At 49.0% G+C, this 17,172-nt stretch overlaps 1 protein-coding gene across 1 annotated transcript in view; it reads left to right on the forward strand.

Annotated features, from left to right (window-relative positions):
* Nucleotides 1-17,172, forward strand: part of acap3a (ArfGAP with coiled-coil, ankyrin repeat and PH domains 3a) — a 355,855-nt gene that overhangs the window by 281,078 nt on the left and 57,605 nt on the right. The window contains exons 8-9 of the mRNA XM_070860337.1: nt 1,498-1,593; nt 6,429-6,503. Of these exons, the coding sequence (XP_070716438.1) occupies nt 1,498-1,593; nt 6,429-6,503 (171 nt within the window). The remainder of the gene's footprint in view (nt 1-1,497; nt 1,594-6,428; nt 6,504-17,172) is intronic.

Consider the following 17,172-nt stretch of genomic DNA (forward strand, 5'->3'; position numbering starts at 1 on the left):
CATCCCCAGGATCAAAGCACTGACCACACTCGACCAGCTCCATTGGGTGGGTCACATTGTTCGCACGCCTGCCACAAGACTCCCAAAGCAAGCGCTCTACTCGGAACTCCTACACGGCAAGCGAGCCCCAGGTGGGCAGAGGAAACGTTACAAGGACACCCTCAAAGCCTCCATGAAAATATGCAACATCCCCACCGTCACCTGGGAGTCCCTGGCCAAAGACTGCCCTAAGTGGAGGAAGAGCATCTGGGAGGGCGCTGAGCACCTCGAGTCTCATCGCCGAGAGCATGCAGAAAATAAGCGCAGGCAGCGGAAGAAGCGTGCGGCAAACCAGACTCCCCACCCACCCTTTCCTTCAATGACTGACTGTCCAACCTGTGACCAAGACTGTAATTCCTGTATTGGACTGTACAACCACCTGAGAACTCACTTTTAGAGCGGAAGCAAGTCTTCCTCGATTTCGAGGGACTTCCTACGATGACACTAGATATAAACTCGCACACTGTATCACACTCACTGGAGCCAAAATTGGCCCTCTCACTAAGGCTTCTGACCGCCTGAAAGCAGTGATGCGGAATGGCCGCCGACTCTCCATGGAGGGCCCACCATTTTGGAAATTGCCCTACCTCAGGTTTGAAGCAGTGCCCGGGATCGCTCCGCCTGTTTTTTCTGCATGCATGCACGTGTGGACCCCTACCGACTGGCGGGGACCCCCTCGGGAAATTGCCCCTTTCCCGGTATTGCCCCCGTGGGAGAGGCCCTGCTGTTGATTGGTGCCTCCGACAGCTTTTACTGTCGGTACACTCTGTGTGGCATGGTGGCCCGGCCGCCCTTAAAGGGGAGCGCGCACTGCCGCGACCGGCAGGTTTTTTTTTAGTCGGCTTGACAATTATGCCCGCAGGTTCGGCCGGGCCGCCAATCTTGGGTGCCCGGCCGCTGGCCCGGCCAAAACCCTCCACGGTGGGCCAGTGGACCCAAGTTAAAAGTATACAGAGCTCTCAGCGGCCCTCCCCTTTAACTGGAGGGGAGGGCTCGTTGTGATGTGTCACCGCGGCGCTGATGACCGGGCGGGGGGGCGGACACACTGCGAGGGCACTTCTGCCCCACACCCGACCGGGTACACCACCCCGAGGGTAAACCAATCTCACAGTTCTCAATCTCTCCGGTATCTCCGCCCCACGGACTGGGGTGAGAAACACGTTCAAATCCGGTAGGTGTGTCCCGTTTGGGGCGGGGCTGAATTTTGGCCCCATTGTCACACTCACCAGTAACGCTCACTGGCACGGGGCACACAGGACTGGGGGAGGGAGAGGTGCGCTGAGTATGAGCAGGAAGGACACTCACTGTATCTTTGTACAAATATATAAATAAAGCCCAAGGCTGGATTTGGGCAAATTCTGTGGGACGAATATTCCTGTTTTGCAGACTTTAACGCATCAATTGTGGAATAAATGTGAATTCGGAACGACGGTAGATGGTTTGTGATTGTTGTTGCAGATGCTGTCCTTCATGCACGCCCAGTACACCTTCTTCCACCAAGGCTACGACTTGCTCAACGAACTCGATCCTTACATGAAGAAACTGGCCACAGAGGTGAGAGGCTGTTCATTGCCAATATGTTGCAGACTAACTTGTGTTTCTAGATTAAGGCGTTATTTTGAAATAATATCACCCAACATTATCTATTATTTTTCACATTTAATGAGTTTGAGGCCATTGCAGGTGGCAGCGAATTAATGGGAAAAGTGAGGGAAGGTTTAATTGGCTCCAAAAGGATTTATGGCAGAGATTATTTGTGGATTTCAGTGGAAGAGGTTTAAGCAATGGATAGGGGCATAATAACTGGAGTCTCGGGTTTATTTATTTAAGAAGTACCTTCAATAGCTCAATGGGCAATGCACCGCCCGGTGAGTCCCACACACCAGGCAGGTACCGGGCTCCAGCCCTGCTCTCTGCTCAGATAGTCCATCGCAAATAGTGTGGAGTTACTGGCACTGAAATACCAGAATGTCCCAGGACTGTGGGAGGGACACAAGTCCACCAGGATTCCCTCCCCTCATCCCCCTCCCCTCATCCCCCTCCCCTCATCCCCCTCATTCCCATTCCCATTCTTCAGACTCCTGCTAGAAATGCCACAGAAATAAATATCAGCGGGGGCCAGGATTGGGCCAGACTGTGATGCCCCAATGGTTGAATAGTCTACCAAGGGCCACCGTCTGGGTTTCCACAAGAATATGGATGAGGCCCTGGAAAGTAAGAAGAAAGACAGACTTGCATCTGTACAGCACCTTTCATGACTTCAGGATGTCCCAAAGCACTTCACAGCCAAAGCTATAATGCTGAAAATGTGGCAGCCAATTTGTGCACAGAAAGGTCCCACAAACAGCAAAGTGATAATGGACCAAATGATCTGTCCCAGTGAGGGATAAATATTGGCCAGGGCACCAGGGATAACCCCCCTGCCCTTCTTCAAAATAGTGCCATGGGATCTTTAACATCCACTTGAGAGAGTAGATGGGCCCTCAGTTTAACGCCTCATCTGAAAGACAGTGCCATACTCCCTCAGCACTGCACTGGAATCTCAGCCTAGAGTTTTGTGCTCAAGTCTCTGGAGTGGGACTTGAACCCACAGCCCTCTGACTCCAAGGCAAGTGTGTTACTGAGCCACAGCTGGGTAACCTGCTCATGTGGAGCTGTACCTCAGCATAAGTCAGTGGGGCAGAAATTGCCCTCCGCCCCAAAAGGGGCGCACCAATCGCTATTTAAGATTTTTCTCCGCCCCAATTCATGGGCGGCGGCGATGCTGCTCCCGTGGGGCAGTTCCTCGTGGGGGGTCGTCGCTGGTTGGTAAGGGGTCGGCGCGTGCCCACGCGGAGGGAAAACGGGCGGGGCGTTAACCCGTTCCCGCCGGTTCCAGGCCGGGGGCAATTTTGGTCCATTCAGCCCATCCGTTTTCCCCTGGTCTGTCAGGCCTCTCCGCTCCATTCCAGCCTCTTAACGGCGGTAATGGTGCTTATGGAGGGGCCAATTTCAGTCCCAGTGACTTTAGAAGACGAAGAGGGCAAACTGGGGGAGGGGAGAATATAAATATACAAGGATTATATATATATAATATAAAATATGAATAAAGTGTGTGTGTGTATGTAAATATGCGTGGATATATGTATATTCCAGTTCATCCAGATGTACTGGATTTATTTCTCACATGTCAAAATTACTACAACACAGTGAAAGCAGTCGGGTATTAATTTATTGCTCACAAATGTGCAAAATACCCTGGAGGATAACAGTTCCACAAATATCACTGAAGAAGTGCACTTTAACTGTGTGAAAAGTACCCAAGAGAATTAATTAATTGCATAATTAAGAAGAAAAAACCCTCATTTTAATGAAGCCATGAAAGAAAAGTGACTCTAGGGAATAAAGTCTTTTTTTTGCTAATTATAACCTCCGACTGAAATCAGAGCCGTTGAACATATGTCGGGCCTATTGCACAAGCTGTATCGAAATATGTTCGCTGTCCATGAAATATATCGGCCGAGTGAGGGTCTCCTCGCTCTCTCTGGAGACTGTGAGGTGAAGGAGGTTCTGGTCAATGTGTGAGGGTGGTCTCGACCCCAGCCCTCAGTGGCGAGGGGAGAAGGACCCCAGCTGAGGCCTCCTCACTCAGACAGCCTCTGCAGCTGGCTGCTGCTCTGTGAGTTGTTGCAGAAAGTGGTGATATTGGGCTAAATCTTCCAGACAAACTATCGGCGGGCTCAGGGGGGGTGCCAATCACCCAGCGGGTTCGGGGGCTGGGGAGATGCGCCATGAGTTGCTGGGCGAATTACTCTGCTCGCTTCAGACAATCGGCACCTCAAACCTCGACCGCCCCGTTATGTTCAGAACTTGCCGGATTTGCACATTAACTGCCCATTAAACTCGCCGCAGCTCCAGCAAGGTTTGCCCCATTATCAGGGGGGGGGGGGGGCGCAATCGAAGGACCACCTCTGTGTAGGTCGTTCAGAGGCAATTCTAAACTACATCCAACCTCTTGCTATACTTCACACTGGGCCCATTGAAAAGCAGCCACTCCCCAACATTATCCAACCATGCTAACCAGACAACCAGCAAAAACTGATACCGTCCGCCAATTATTTCTAAATCCAAAACAGATTAACAACAACAACTTGTATTTATATAGCACCTTTAACATAAAACATCCCAAGGTGCTTCACAGGAGTATTATGAGACAATAAATTTGACACCGAATCACATAAGGAGAAATTAGGGCAGGTGAGCAAAAGCTTGGTCAAGAGGTAGGTTTTAAGGAGCGTCTTAAAGGAGGAAAGAGAAGCGGAGAGGTTTAGGGAGGGAGTTCCAGAGCTTAGGGCCTAGGCAACAGAAGCACAGCCACCAATGGTTGAGCAATTATAATCAGCGATGCTCAAGAGGGCAGAATTAGAGGAGTGCAGACATCTCGGGGGGCCTGAAGGAGATTACAGAGATAGGGAGGGGCGAGGCCATGGAGGGATTTGAAAACAAGGATGAGAATCATCCATTGCTGTTATTTATCGCGTTGCTATTTGTGGGATCTTGTTGTGCACACATTGGCTGCCGTGTTTGCCTACATAACTAAAGTGACTGCTCTTTTAACGCAATTCATTGGTTGTGAGAAGTTTTGGGATGTCCTGAGGATGTGAAAGATGCTTTTTCTTTATTCCTTTGTACCACAAGTTGTCGATATCTTTCTCGAACCCTCCTGTGGCCCGTTATCACACTTTCTCCCTCAACTCAAGCTGCCATTCTTTGCCTTCTCGCTTAGTTCACGCTAACACTGTCACCTCCCTCCCCACTCTCCGTTCAATCTGGTATTGGTCCTGGCCCTCAGTTCATGCTGACACTTCCCCTCCCCACTCTATCCTACATTACAACAGTGACTACATGGCAAAAGTACTTGTTAAAAATTAATACCCAGGATGTGGGTGTCGCCAGCAAGGCCAGCATTTATTGCCCATCCCTAATTGCCCTTGAGAAGGTGGTGGTGAGCCGCCTTCTTGAATAAAACTGAGTGGCTTGCTGGGCCATTTCAGAGGGCAGTTAAGAGGCAACCACATTGCTGTGGGTCTGGAGTCACATATAGGCCAGACCGGGTAAGGACGGCAGATTTCCCTCCCTAAAGGACATTAGTGAACCAGATGGGCTTTTACGACAATCCGGTGGTTACAAGATCACCATTACTGATACTAGCTTTTTATTCCAGATTTATTTTTAATTGAATATAAATTCCACAGCTGCCATGGTGGGATTTAAACTTAAGTATCGGATCATTATTTCAGAACTCTGGATTACTAGTCCAGTAACATAACCACTATGCTACCGTTCCCATACTTCATTAGCTGTAAAGCGCTTTCGGACGTCCTGAAGTTGTGAAAGGCGCTATATAAATGCATGTCTTTCTTTCTCTCAGTTAATGCAGGTACTCTCCTTCCTTCCCCACTCCAAAACACCACTCGCTTCTCCCCTCTCCCCTCTCCCACGCCCCTCCTCCAAGCACAACTCCCCCTTGCGTTTCCCTTTCCTGTCCCCCTGCCATTTGTTGCCATTCTTTTGCTACCCCCCTTATTACCATCCCTTTCGCTCCCCCCTTCCCTTTCCTTTCCCCCTTCATGACTGCCCACTCTCCCTCCCATCTCCCTTCAGGGCTGCTCCTGCCCAAGTCCTGCTGCGGGAATGAATGCCAGTGCCTCCTTCCACTGCTCTCGCCGGAAGGTCCCACCGACACTCGGCAGGGGCCAGGACCACCGGATTTGCGGTAGGAGTGGTTCTGGTGGAGGGACCGGCACTGTGCTGACTTGCGGACCACACCCAGAGTGTCGGTTGTCAACGTGAAACGCTGAGGCTTTAGAATGGGAGATTATCACCGCCCACCGATAACTAGCTTAAAGAAGAAAGAAATTCAGATAAATGAGGAATTTGGGGGAATTCAAGCAATACGGTGTTTGCTTTACTACATCACGATCACGTAAAAGAATTGGACGATTCCCACAGATATATGGGGAAATGTGTAGTTAAATCCTGCAATACTCAATCACCTTTGCTGCCTCCAAATGGGACACAATTTCTGTCGTACAGGTATAACCATTCCAGAACAGAGCTGGCTGTATGTGATGTTAAATATCACTAAAGAAATGCTCAGAAGCAGAGTAATTGTAATGCAAATCAATCCAGTACTGGTTTTGGAAGGTGAAATTCCTCTCTCAAAGTGTAAAACAGCCTTCTTTAAATGCGAGGAATGATTCAAAATGTGTTCATAATCCTGTCATTTTAATTTTGCTTTGGATTTTCGATAGATATTTAGGACAAAGCTGCTGTGATTTTCCGTACTGAAGAAATCTTTGAATCTGCTGTGTGTACAGACTAACCGATCTGCTTTGTGCCCCACTCAGCTGGACCAGCTTGTGATTGACTCAGCGGTGGAGAAACGGGAAATGGAGCATAAGCATGCACTGATACAGCAGCGGGTAAGTCCCAGGCAATGTTTGATCTCTCATTAGCCATCTGCGCTCAGATAGGATGGAGAACAGCAAGTGTCTCGGAGAGTGTTAGAGGCATTGACAGATTCAAAGGGTTCGGATAACATCCTACACCACAGGAACAACATTCAGGTGGTTTACAGAGACATACAGGCTGCAGGAGAGTTTCTGAGTGTTACAGCGCCTGCCTTTTGTTCTGATTCTTTTTACTGCTCCAAACCAACTGGTATCATGATACTGTCCTGCTGTATAACGTAAGCATAAAGGAACTTGAAAAGGTAATTGAACCCATTAATCCCGGCTCGACTCATGCTGCAGCACACAAATTACATCTTCTGTGACTGTTCCAGTGATGTCCTATCTGAAATGGTCGACCACACCATCCTTCTCCAACATCTCTCCTCCATTGTCCAGCTCGAAGGGCCTGCCCTCACTTGGCTCCACTCTTCCCTAGTCAATCGTAGCCAGAGCATCTCCAGCAATGGCTTCTCTTCATATCCCCTCCTCCCCGCACTGTTATCCCTGCAGACCCTCACGGGTCTATCTTTGGCCCCCTCTTCTTCATCCACATGCTGCCCCTTGGCGACATCATCTGCAGCCATGTGTTGAGCTTCCCCATGTGGACTGACGACCTCTCTAGTCCTACCTCTCCACCACCAGCCTCGACCCGCCTCAACTGCCTCTGTGGTGACATCCAGTCTTGGATATTTTGCAATTTCCACCGGTTAAACATTGGGAAAACCAAAGCCATTGTCACTCGTTTCACCAATCACAATAACATGAGGTTATAGAACATCTTTAATTCACAGAAATGTCCACAACGCCTTTTTCTTTATCTTTACCAATATGGCGGGAGGCACATTTCCTGCCCGTGATGAGCGCGCGTTTCCTGCCCGACCAATTGGAGGCTTAGATGCCAGTCTAGTGCCCAAAAACCAGGTACGGCACCCTCGCATTTCTCGGCCGGTATAATGAAGTAAACCTATAAAGCCGAGCTCACCACGTTACATTATGGCTTAAAAAAAATTACCACCTCACAATTACCAATGTCACAAAACTGAAATATTTTGAAACACCACATTGGTGGGAGGTTGTGTGAAACGTGTTTCCCTGCTGACTGCTCCCCTCCCCCACACTGCGTTCAGCTGCAGGCGGTGGAACTAACGAACCACTCCATAATGAGCCGGGTGATCAGAGAGCCAAGGGCTAATTGCACTTTAGCTTTTAAATAGAAACCGTTATATGTTACATAACTGTGGGATTTAAACAAAATAAATTGTGCATTTATCATATCGGGAGGTGTGAATCATAGCATTGTTTGCACAGGATGAAGCCACTCAACCCATCGCACCTGTCCCAGTACGAGCTCTAAACTACCCTATATCCCTGTCCTTTCCCCTTCTATATTCCTCACTTTCAAATGCTTATCCAATTCCATGTGAAATTATTTTATGCGCTCTGCCTCAATAGCCACCCGTGCTAAACATAAGAACATAAGAAATAGGAACAGGAGTAGGCCATACGGCCCCTCGAGCCTGCTCCGCCATTCAATAAGATCATGACTGATCTGATCATGGACTCAGCTCCACTTCCCCGCCCGCTCCCCATGACCCCTTATCCCCTTATCGTTTAAGAAACCGTCTTTTTCTGTCTTAAATTTATTCAATGTCCCAGCTTCCACAGCTCTCTGAGGCAGTGAATTCCACAGATTTACAACCCTCTGAGAGAAGAAATTTCTCCTCATCTCTGTTTTAAATGGGAGGCCCCTTAATTCTAAGATCATGCCCTCTAGTTCTAGTCTCTCTTATCAGTGGAAACATCTTCTTTGCATCCACCTTGTCAAGCCCCCTCATAATCTTATATGTTTCGATAAGATCACCTCTCATTCTTCTGAATTCCAATGAGTAGAGGCCCAACCTACTCAACCTTTCCTCATAAGTCAACCCCCTCATCCCTGGAATCAACCTGGTGAACCTTCTCTGAACAGCCTCCAAAGCAAGTATATCCTTTCGTAAATATGGAAACCAAAACTGCACGCAGTATTCCAGGTATGGCCTTATCAATACCTTATATAGCTGTAGCAAGACTTCCCTGCTTTTATACTCCATCTCCTTTGTAATAAAGGCCAAGATACCATTGGTCTTCCTGATCACTTGCTGTACCTGCATACTATCCTTTTGCGTTTCATGCACAAGTACACCCAGGTCCTGCTGTACTGCGGCACTTTGCAATCTTTCTCTATTTAAATAATAACTTGCTCTTTGATTTTTTTCTGCCAAAGTGCATGACTTCACACTTTTCAACATTATACTCTATCTGCCAAATTGTTGCCCACTCAATTAGCCTGTCTATGTTATTTTGCAGATTTTTGTGTCCTCCTCACACATTGCTTTTCCTCCCATCTTTGTATCGTCAGCAAACTTGGCTATGTTACACTCAGTCCCTTCTTCCAAGCCGTTAATATAGATTATAAATAGTTGGGGTCCCAGCACTGATCCCTGCGGCACCCCACTAGTTACTGGTTGTCAACCAGAAAATGAACCATTTATCCCGACTCTCTGTTCTCTGTTAGTTAGCCAATCCTCTATCCATGCCAATATATTACCCCCAACCCCGTGAACTTTTATCTTGTGCAGTAACCTTTTATGTGGCACCTTGTCAAATGCCTTCTGGAAGTCCAAATAGACCACATCCACTGGCTCCCCTTTATCCACCCTGTTCGTTACATCCTCGAAGAACTCCAGCAAATTTGTCAAACGTGACTTCCCCTTCATAAATCCATGCTGACTCTGCCTGACCGAATTTTGCTTTTCCAAATGTCCTGCTACTGCTTCCTTAATAATGGACTCCAATAAGAATTCTATATTCTAATAACCCCGTGTGAAAATATTTCTTCTTACTCCCCCTTTCTGTATTTTTGTGCTAATCCCAAGTTTATACTCCGTTGCTAACGACTTGCCAAATCGTGGAAACGATCTTTTACTGTTTACCTCATTGAAATGTTTTCATTATGTTGAAAACCTCTACTAGATTCCTTCCTTCCTCCCTTAACATTCTCTGTTCAGGTGAAAGAAAGCCTCAGTTTCTTTTAAGATTTCTTCACAGCAATGCGCCTCATTCCTGATATTCCAATCTTTGTTGTACCCTTTCTATGGCTCCAATATCCTCCCTATAATGGGATGATCAGAATTGCGTGCAAAACTCCAAATGTTGCCTAACCATTGTCTTGTATAAATTCAACATCACTCACTTGTTTATATTCACTATTGTGGCTGGAATTTTCTCAGGGGAGGCGGGTTGGGAGCAGGGCCTTCGAGGTGGGCAGGAAAACCCGGTAGGCCGGACTTCCCACAGGCTTTAACGGCGGGGCCTGATTTGAATGTGAGGGCTGCTGGCTGTGGGCAGGTAGGCCTCAGTAACGAGGGGCCGGTGCGGGATGGGGCGGGGGGGGCTGGGGGTTTAGAAGATCGGTTGGAGTGGGGAGTGTCAGCTGGGGATCGTGGGGAGCATTGTCTGGGGATTGTAGGGGTGCAGTCGGCCAGGGATCGGCACGAGGGAGAGAGGATCAGGCCGGTCAGCGGAGGATCGTGGCTGGCCTCACCATCACCATTAGGGGAAGGGGGAGAGGATCGGTCGGGGTGCAGGCGGGGGGGGCGTCGGCATCCGCCAGGGATCATGGGAATGCTGTTGGCTGGGGATTGGCAGGGGGAAGAGAGGATCATGGCTGGCCCCACCATTATTGAGGGGTGGTGGGAGCATTGTGAGGGGTCTCTGTTCACGGGGGGGTGGGTTAAGTAGGGATCCTAACTCCAGCAGGTAGGTATAAAGCCACTTGCATCCTGGATCCAACAGTCCCCGCCTCGCTTTAACTACTGGGATTCACGAATTGTATGAAACCCGTCCACAGGCAGTTAAACACAAAATAGAGGCAGCCTCACGACAATATTTAATTGAGGTAGCGCCTCCTGGAACTGCAAAACCGGAAGTGGGCGGGTTGGAGCCGGGATCAGGGTCAGGAATCCCATTTTTAACAATGTAACTGCCCCCACGCTCCATACCTACCTGTTTTTAGGAGAAAATACCGACTGTACAGCTCACAATCCCATTTGCCTTTTTATGCCCTTTTGTACTTTACACCCGAGATCTCTCTATTCCTCAAATCTGTTGAGAACCTCACCAATCAGGGTATAGTTCCTTTCACTACTCATTATCCCAAAATGTACTTCACCCTCTGCATTGAACTGCATTTGCAATCTCCGCACAGGTTGAGATTGTAAGCCTGAGGTAGAACGGGAGAAGACTGTGATTTCATATGTGAGTTTTCAGGCAAATGCAACAGACTTGGTAGGCCTGGTTTTAATGGTCTGTTGGTTCTGTTGTCGGGGAATTGTTGGTTCTATGATTTTTTGCCCCCAATTCTGTGGGGAGTGGCTTCCGCTCAGCAACTGCTCACTGCGGCAGGATTGAAAGTTGGAATTTACTGTGTACAAAATTGGGGGGGGGGTTCAGTTTGTGGAGCTTCGTAGTTTAAAGTCCCGGAATGGGGAAGTTATGATTCATGAGATGACGACTGACCGATGCTTGCGGACATGGTAGAAAATCCCGGGCACCAGGTGGGAACAGACAGAGCCCGGCGTTGTCACAGTGCCTAGACGAGGTCGGTGTATCAGACAGGCAGCAAATGAATCAGCACATTGTTGCTTCAGCGTTTCAGCATCGGATCTGAATCACTTTGCACAGGCACCAAAGCACAAAATAATTGAGGGAAAAAAGCCTCATCGGTAATTTATTTTATTTAAATTATTGCATTTCCCCAATTCCCTACAGAGACGCAGCAGGCAACTGTGATGTCTATAGAAAGGTCACAGCCACCTGCAGGGCTGCAATTTAAAGAATCTGATACTTTAAAATCGGTTTTAATGGTGAAAGAGGTTGGCATATCACTGCTGGCACGGTGTGCAAGGGTCCCCAGCCCGTGAGATGGGCAAGGGTCCCCAACCCATGGGATGGGCAAGAGTCCCAACCCGTGAGGTGGGCAAGGGTCCCCAACCCATGAGGTGGGCAAGGGTCCCCAACCCGTGAGATGGGCAAGGGTCCCAACCCGTGGGATGGGCAAGGGTCCCAACCCGTGGGATGGGCAAGGGTCCCAACCAGTGAGGTGGACAAGGGTCCCCAACCCATGCGGTGGGCAAGGGTCCCCAGCCCGTGGGATGGGCAAGGGTCCCCAACCCATGAGATGGGCAAAGGTCCCAATCAGTGAGGTGGGCAAGGGTGCCAACCCGTGAGATGGGCAAGGGTGCCAACCTGTGAGGTGGGCATGGGTCCCCAACCCGTGAGATGGGCAAGGGTCCCCAGCCCGTGATATGGGCAAGGGTCCCAACCAATGAGGTGGGCAAGGGCCCCCAACCCATGAGGTGGGCAAGTGTCCCCAGCCCGTGAGATGGGCATGGGTCTCAGCCCGTGAGATGGGCATGGGTCCCCAGCCCTCCAGGACTGTCCTGGAGTCTCCAGGAATTTGCAAGATTAATCTGCAGGCCACTGCAGTGAGCAGCCCAGGCGATAAATAATAGGGGCATCTTTAAAAAAAAACATTATTTCAATGCTTTAGGTTATTAGTTACAAAAATGTTGGCGATGGAAAAGTAAAGGTTGTTCGACAGTCAGTCAAGAACCGTCCAATCGGATAAAGAAGAGTACTTTCGCTTTCCGTATGGCCATGGGAAGGTGTTGTCCCGTGAGAATGGACGTGCTGGGCGACCATGGGGAGAGAGTGAGGGCGGGGCAGTTTGAGGGAGGAGGTCACGTGATGAAACCTCCAGGAATACATCCAGCCAGATCGGGCAACCTCGGGCATGCAGCTTGTTTAATCTGCACGAGGCCCAGAAATTGTTGACCGTTTCCCTCCCAACCAAGAGAAAAAAATGCAGCTAGCGTCTCCTGTTGGTAAATCTGTGGGCCCCACCAGCTACCTCGCCCAGAGAGAGCGACATGGTTTCAACATAACTGACAGCCCAGGACAGTGACACTGTCATTTACCATTTTATCTGGTATGCAAAACAAATAATAAAACCAGACCATGCTGGAAATACACAGTGGGTCCCGACAGTCTGTGAAAAGAAAAAAGAGGACAGGTTAATATTGTAGGTTCAGACCATCCACTAACCAAAGGGCTTCCACCCAATATATTCAAAGGGTAGATATTCATAGAAACATAGAAACATAGAAAATAGGTGCAGGAGTAGGCCATTCGGCCCTTCTAGCCTGCACCGCCATTCAATGAGTTCATGGCTGAACATTCAACTTCAGTACCCCATTCTGGTGCTGCCGGGTGTGTACGCGTGCCGGGAGTGTGTGCATGTGTGCGTGTGTCGTGTGTGTGTGTCGGGGTGGGTGTGTGTGTCGGGTGTGTGTGTGTCGGATGGGTGTGTGTCTGTGTTGGGGTGTGTGTGTGTCGTGTGTGTGTGTGTCGGGTGGGTGTGTGTGTGTGTCGGGTGTGTCTGTGTCGGGGTGTGTGTGTGTCTGTGTCGGGGTGTGTGTGTGTCTGTGTTGGGTGTGTGGGTATGTCTTGGGTGTGTGTACCTCCCTTTTGCTGCTGATATAAAAAGATAGTTGGTGGATCGCACAAGTTGCAAAGCTATCTCCATGTAAATCCCACGTAAGTTGTAAGCTCATCAGAATTGCTAAGCTCGTTGTTGGTAGTGAAATAGTTAACAGCAGACTGCACTGTTTAATTGCCCAGTTAACCTGATATCCATGCAACTAGAATGAAGGCACACAAAGAGAGATCAGATCAAAGAAAAATTCCACAGAACTCTTTAACTCAGCCCTGAATACACATCTGGCTGAATTTCTGTCCTTCGCTCAGTCTGTAATGAGGCGCTCAGCACGGCTGCCTTCCCTCTGCCAGATGGTCAGCCATTCCATTTCCCATTTAAAAAAAACACACTTGAATAGATTCTGCCTCATGTTTCTGAGCGTGGGGACAAATCAAGAGGAGTAACCCATTCAGATGGCTGTGACCCGACTGAAAAGCAATAGCAGATATAATGTGTGTGTGTGCATGTGTGAGATGTGTGCATGTTTCTGTGTGCACGCATGTGTGTGAGCATGTCTCAATGGTGCGCATGTGTCTCGGTGTCAGTGGCATGTGTATCTGTACACATGCATGTACATGCAGTGTAGTGCAGAGGAAGTGCTGCACGGTTGGAGGTGTGGTCTTTCAGATGAGACGTTAAACCAAGGCCCCATTTGCTCTCTCAGGTGGATGTAAAAGATCCCATGGCACTATTTGAAGAAGAGCAGGGGAGTTATCCCTCAATCAGCATCACTAAAACAGATTATCTGGTCATTGTCACATTGCTGTTTGTGGGAGCTTGCTGTGCGCCAATTGGCTGCCACGTTTCCTACTCCAAAAAAATACTTCATTGGCTGTAAAGCGCTAAGGGACATCCTGAGCTCATAACACAATCGAGGTTTCCAAAGAGGTGGATGGGGCACAGTGTCACTCATGTGATCGACATACACGGCAATGGAAGGGAAAGTGGGAAACAGAGGCTGCAATTTTTCCTGCCGGGTTGGGAGACAGGCGGCAGATATCAGGTTCCAATCCTGCTGCTTTCTCCATGAGGGTTTCTCCCACGACTTTCCCCTGATTGGTCCTGTTAAGCCCGCCTTGCGAGGTTCCTGGCCAATTAAAAGGAAGAGGGTCTCATGACGCCATTTGATGATGTATCATCAGCCGGTTTCCTTAAAGGGATCATGGCCAACTTTATTTTGACAATTCTTGTCCTGCAGCATTGAGGAGCAAACCCTGACAAGGGGCACGGCTGCACCCAGGCTCTCCCATGACCCCCTCCAGATGCTTATGGAGGGAGTCAAAGCACGCAGGGAGGTTCTCTTGCCTTCCAATGGGCGGAAGAGACCTCTCCAGGAGGTCAAAAGCAGGGATGTGGTCAGGAGGACCTGGCTGCAGTGGCACAAACCTTTCAATTATCTCAGTAGATCACGAAACGTTACTGCAAAGCCACACTCAACCTCATCCTGCTGTGCCACTCATCACATCCCCATCACTCTGCCTTCCCTACCCTACACCTGCACATCCTTACTCCTGCCAACTTACCTTGCACCTCCACCCATCCCTCTCTCTATCTACATTATCACATCCCCATCTCACTAGCTACCCCTCACACTTACCCTCATCCTTGTCCCATCATACCAACTAACAACACACAAAGTTAGGCACTTGGGTCTTTTAGCCAATGTTCATGTCAAGTTTCTGTTAATGTGTTGTCAAACATTGAAATCTTTATTTTCAACACTTTTCCTATTTGAACAGATTTGTGTGCTCTTTTGGAAGTGGCTTAGTGACTTACAGTGAATGGTGAAACATAACAGTACCCCCATCAATGGTGATGAGTGTGAAAGGAATGACTTGAGCATTGTAGGGATGCTTTATGGTGTTGGTGTGAGTTGGTGCCAACCTGGCGCATCATGTAGCAGCCAGGGTGTGCAGCGTCAAGTGAAGTAAATCTGGTCATGGTGAGGCCATCCCTGGCCTCCCGGGCAGCAATGTGCTGATGCCCTGTGTCCTGTGCAGCATCAGTGATTGCGGAGAAGGTTGCTGTTGTTGGTGCTGCTGGTGTGCCTGGTGATGTTGGTGTTGGGGCTGATCGTGGTCAGATTCTGAGGAGCAAGGTAAGATGTTTTCAAGGGCACCGATGCTGATGGAATAGATGAAGTTGAGATGACAGCAGCGATCTGTCAATGGTGAAATACGATGATGATGATGGTGAGGTTGTTCCAAGGAGGTGACCGTGCCGAGAGAGTTTACTCCAAACACTTCCAAACTGCATAAAGCTCAAAGATGTATTCCAAATCCTGAAGGCTCTAGCTGATTGGAACGTGAACAGCTGTGAAATGGTAGCTTTTGTACCACTTTTTCAGCTGTCACCTATTCAGAGCAATGATTAATCACTGAAAACTCGACATATTTACCTGACGTTATCCCTTAGCACCATGAAAGTTGTCAAAAAGCTGGAAAAATGGTTAGTGGATGGTAATATGCTGTTCAACTACCTTTAAAGACCCTCTTAACTATCTCAATAGAGCTGGGTCTGTAAAACGCGACAGACCGGGGACTTGGAAAACTGGCATGGAGGCAGGTTCAGAGCAGGACACTGCCCCGCTGATTTTGACAGCGGACCCGTCTCTGAATCCACCCTCTGAGCACTGGCAAAATCCTGGCCCATATTGTGGATGGTGCAGAACCAGCTGAAGATTAAGTTGAAAGAGAGCTGGCGATGTTGGTAGCCTCAATGACAATAATGGGATATATTTATCCAGTGCATATACAATCTCCTCCCCAAGTACGTCCGAGAGGAGAGGCAGATGGTGAGCAGTAATAGGAGAGCTGAACACAGGGTTACGGTGCTAGGTTTGGAGGGAATCTCTGAGGAAGGGAGAGATGTAGCCAGGGATTTAAGGCTGAGATGGCTGAAGGCTCTGTCACCAATGAGAGAGAGCGCCCTGATAAGTAACTTCAGAATCACTGCCCAAAGAGAGTTTACAATGATGGTAGTGGAACAAGGAGCCTTAATGGGTTTCAAGAAGGAATTAGACAGGTTCCTGTCAACCAATGGGATTCAGGGTTGTTGGAAGTGCATCAAGAGAGTACTGTGGCTAGGTGGGCCAGATAGGCTGAAGGTCTTCTCCTGCCCGACACTGGTACGGTGCAATTAGAGGGAAGTTTGCTCGTGGTGACGTTTGTCACGGAACGAGTCCATACCAGGGAAACCAATGGAACAAGTTGGATGGAAACATTTGTTAATAGGCTTGTACAATGGAAGCGCAGGCCAGTGGAAATCAAAGTACTCCCCAGGGAGGCAGCATTATATGGGTTAATTAGTCCTTACTTACAGAAGTTATTGATTTAAATAGCAGAATGGAAAATGAGATCACCGTCTGGCTCAGATGGTGCTGAAGCTGTTGGTTAATGGTTCTAATGACCCTGCACTGCAGAGAATCCATTTTGACTAAAGCAATACTGCAGTGTTCTATAGTCTTATAGCTGAATCTAATAAATTACAATTAACGGCCCCTTGTGAATAAAAGCAGAAAAGAGACCACAGGTCACGACTAAATTTCATGAGGCGCATCGGGGCTGATGTTAGGTGCCGCTGGTGGGGAGAAGCCCATTAATGGATGGACAGTGCGTCACCATTTCCTGATGTACGTGGCCAACAGGCGAGATGCCCCGCCGGCAGTACCGACGGGTAAAATTGGCCGTGTGAAGCTAACGGCGCCGGAGATACTGGCACTGCTTGTCACAGCCGGTAGTAGGTCAACCCCAGTGGCCGTGCTGCAGATGGGGTTACCGCCCGAGGCAGCAGAATTGCTGGTGGCAAACACCAACACCAGCACCACCACTGCCAACACCAGCCGCCATGCTTGGGCTGCAGATTTGGGAGGTTGTTGCCACTACCCGTGAGCAGGATTGCGCTGCACACCCTTGTAGAGCCGGCTCACCCTGACAAGAAAGCTTGTTGCTGATCCAGATCTGCCATTTAAAGGGGGTGCAATGGTGCGTTCACACTCCGCGAGTGTAGGATTGCGGTGAAATCGAGGCCACGTCACGCTGACTCGGAGTGTAAATCAGGTGT

Source organism: Pristiophorus japonicus, chromosome 18, assembly GCF_044704955.1.
Source record: "Pristiophorus japonicus isolate sPriJap1 chromosome 18, sPriJap1.hap1, whole genome shotgun sequence".
Taxonomy (NCBI): Eukaryota; Metazoa; Chordata; class Chondrichthyes; family Pristiophoridae; genus Pristiophorus; species Pristiophorus japonicus.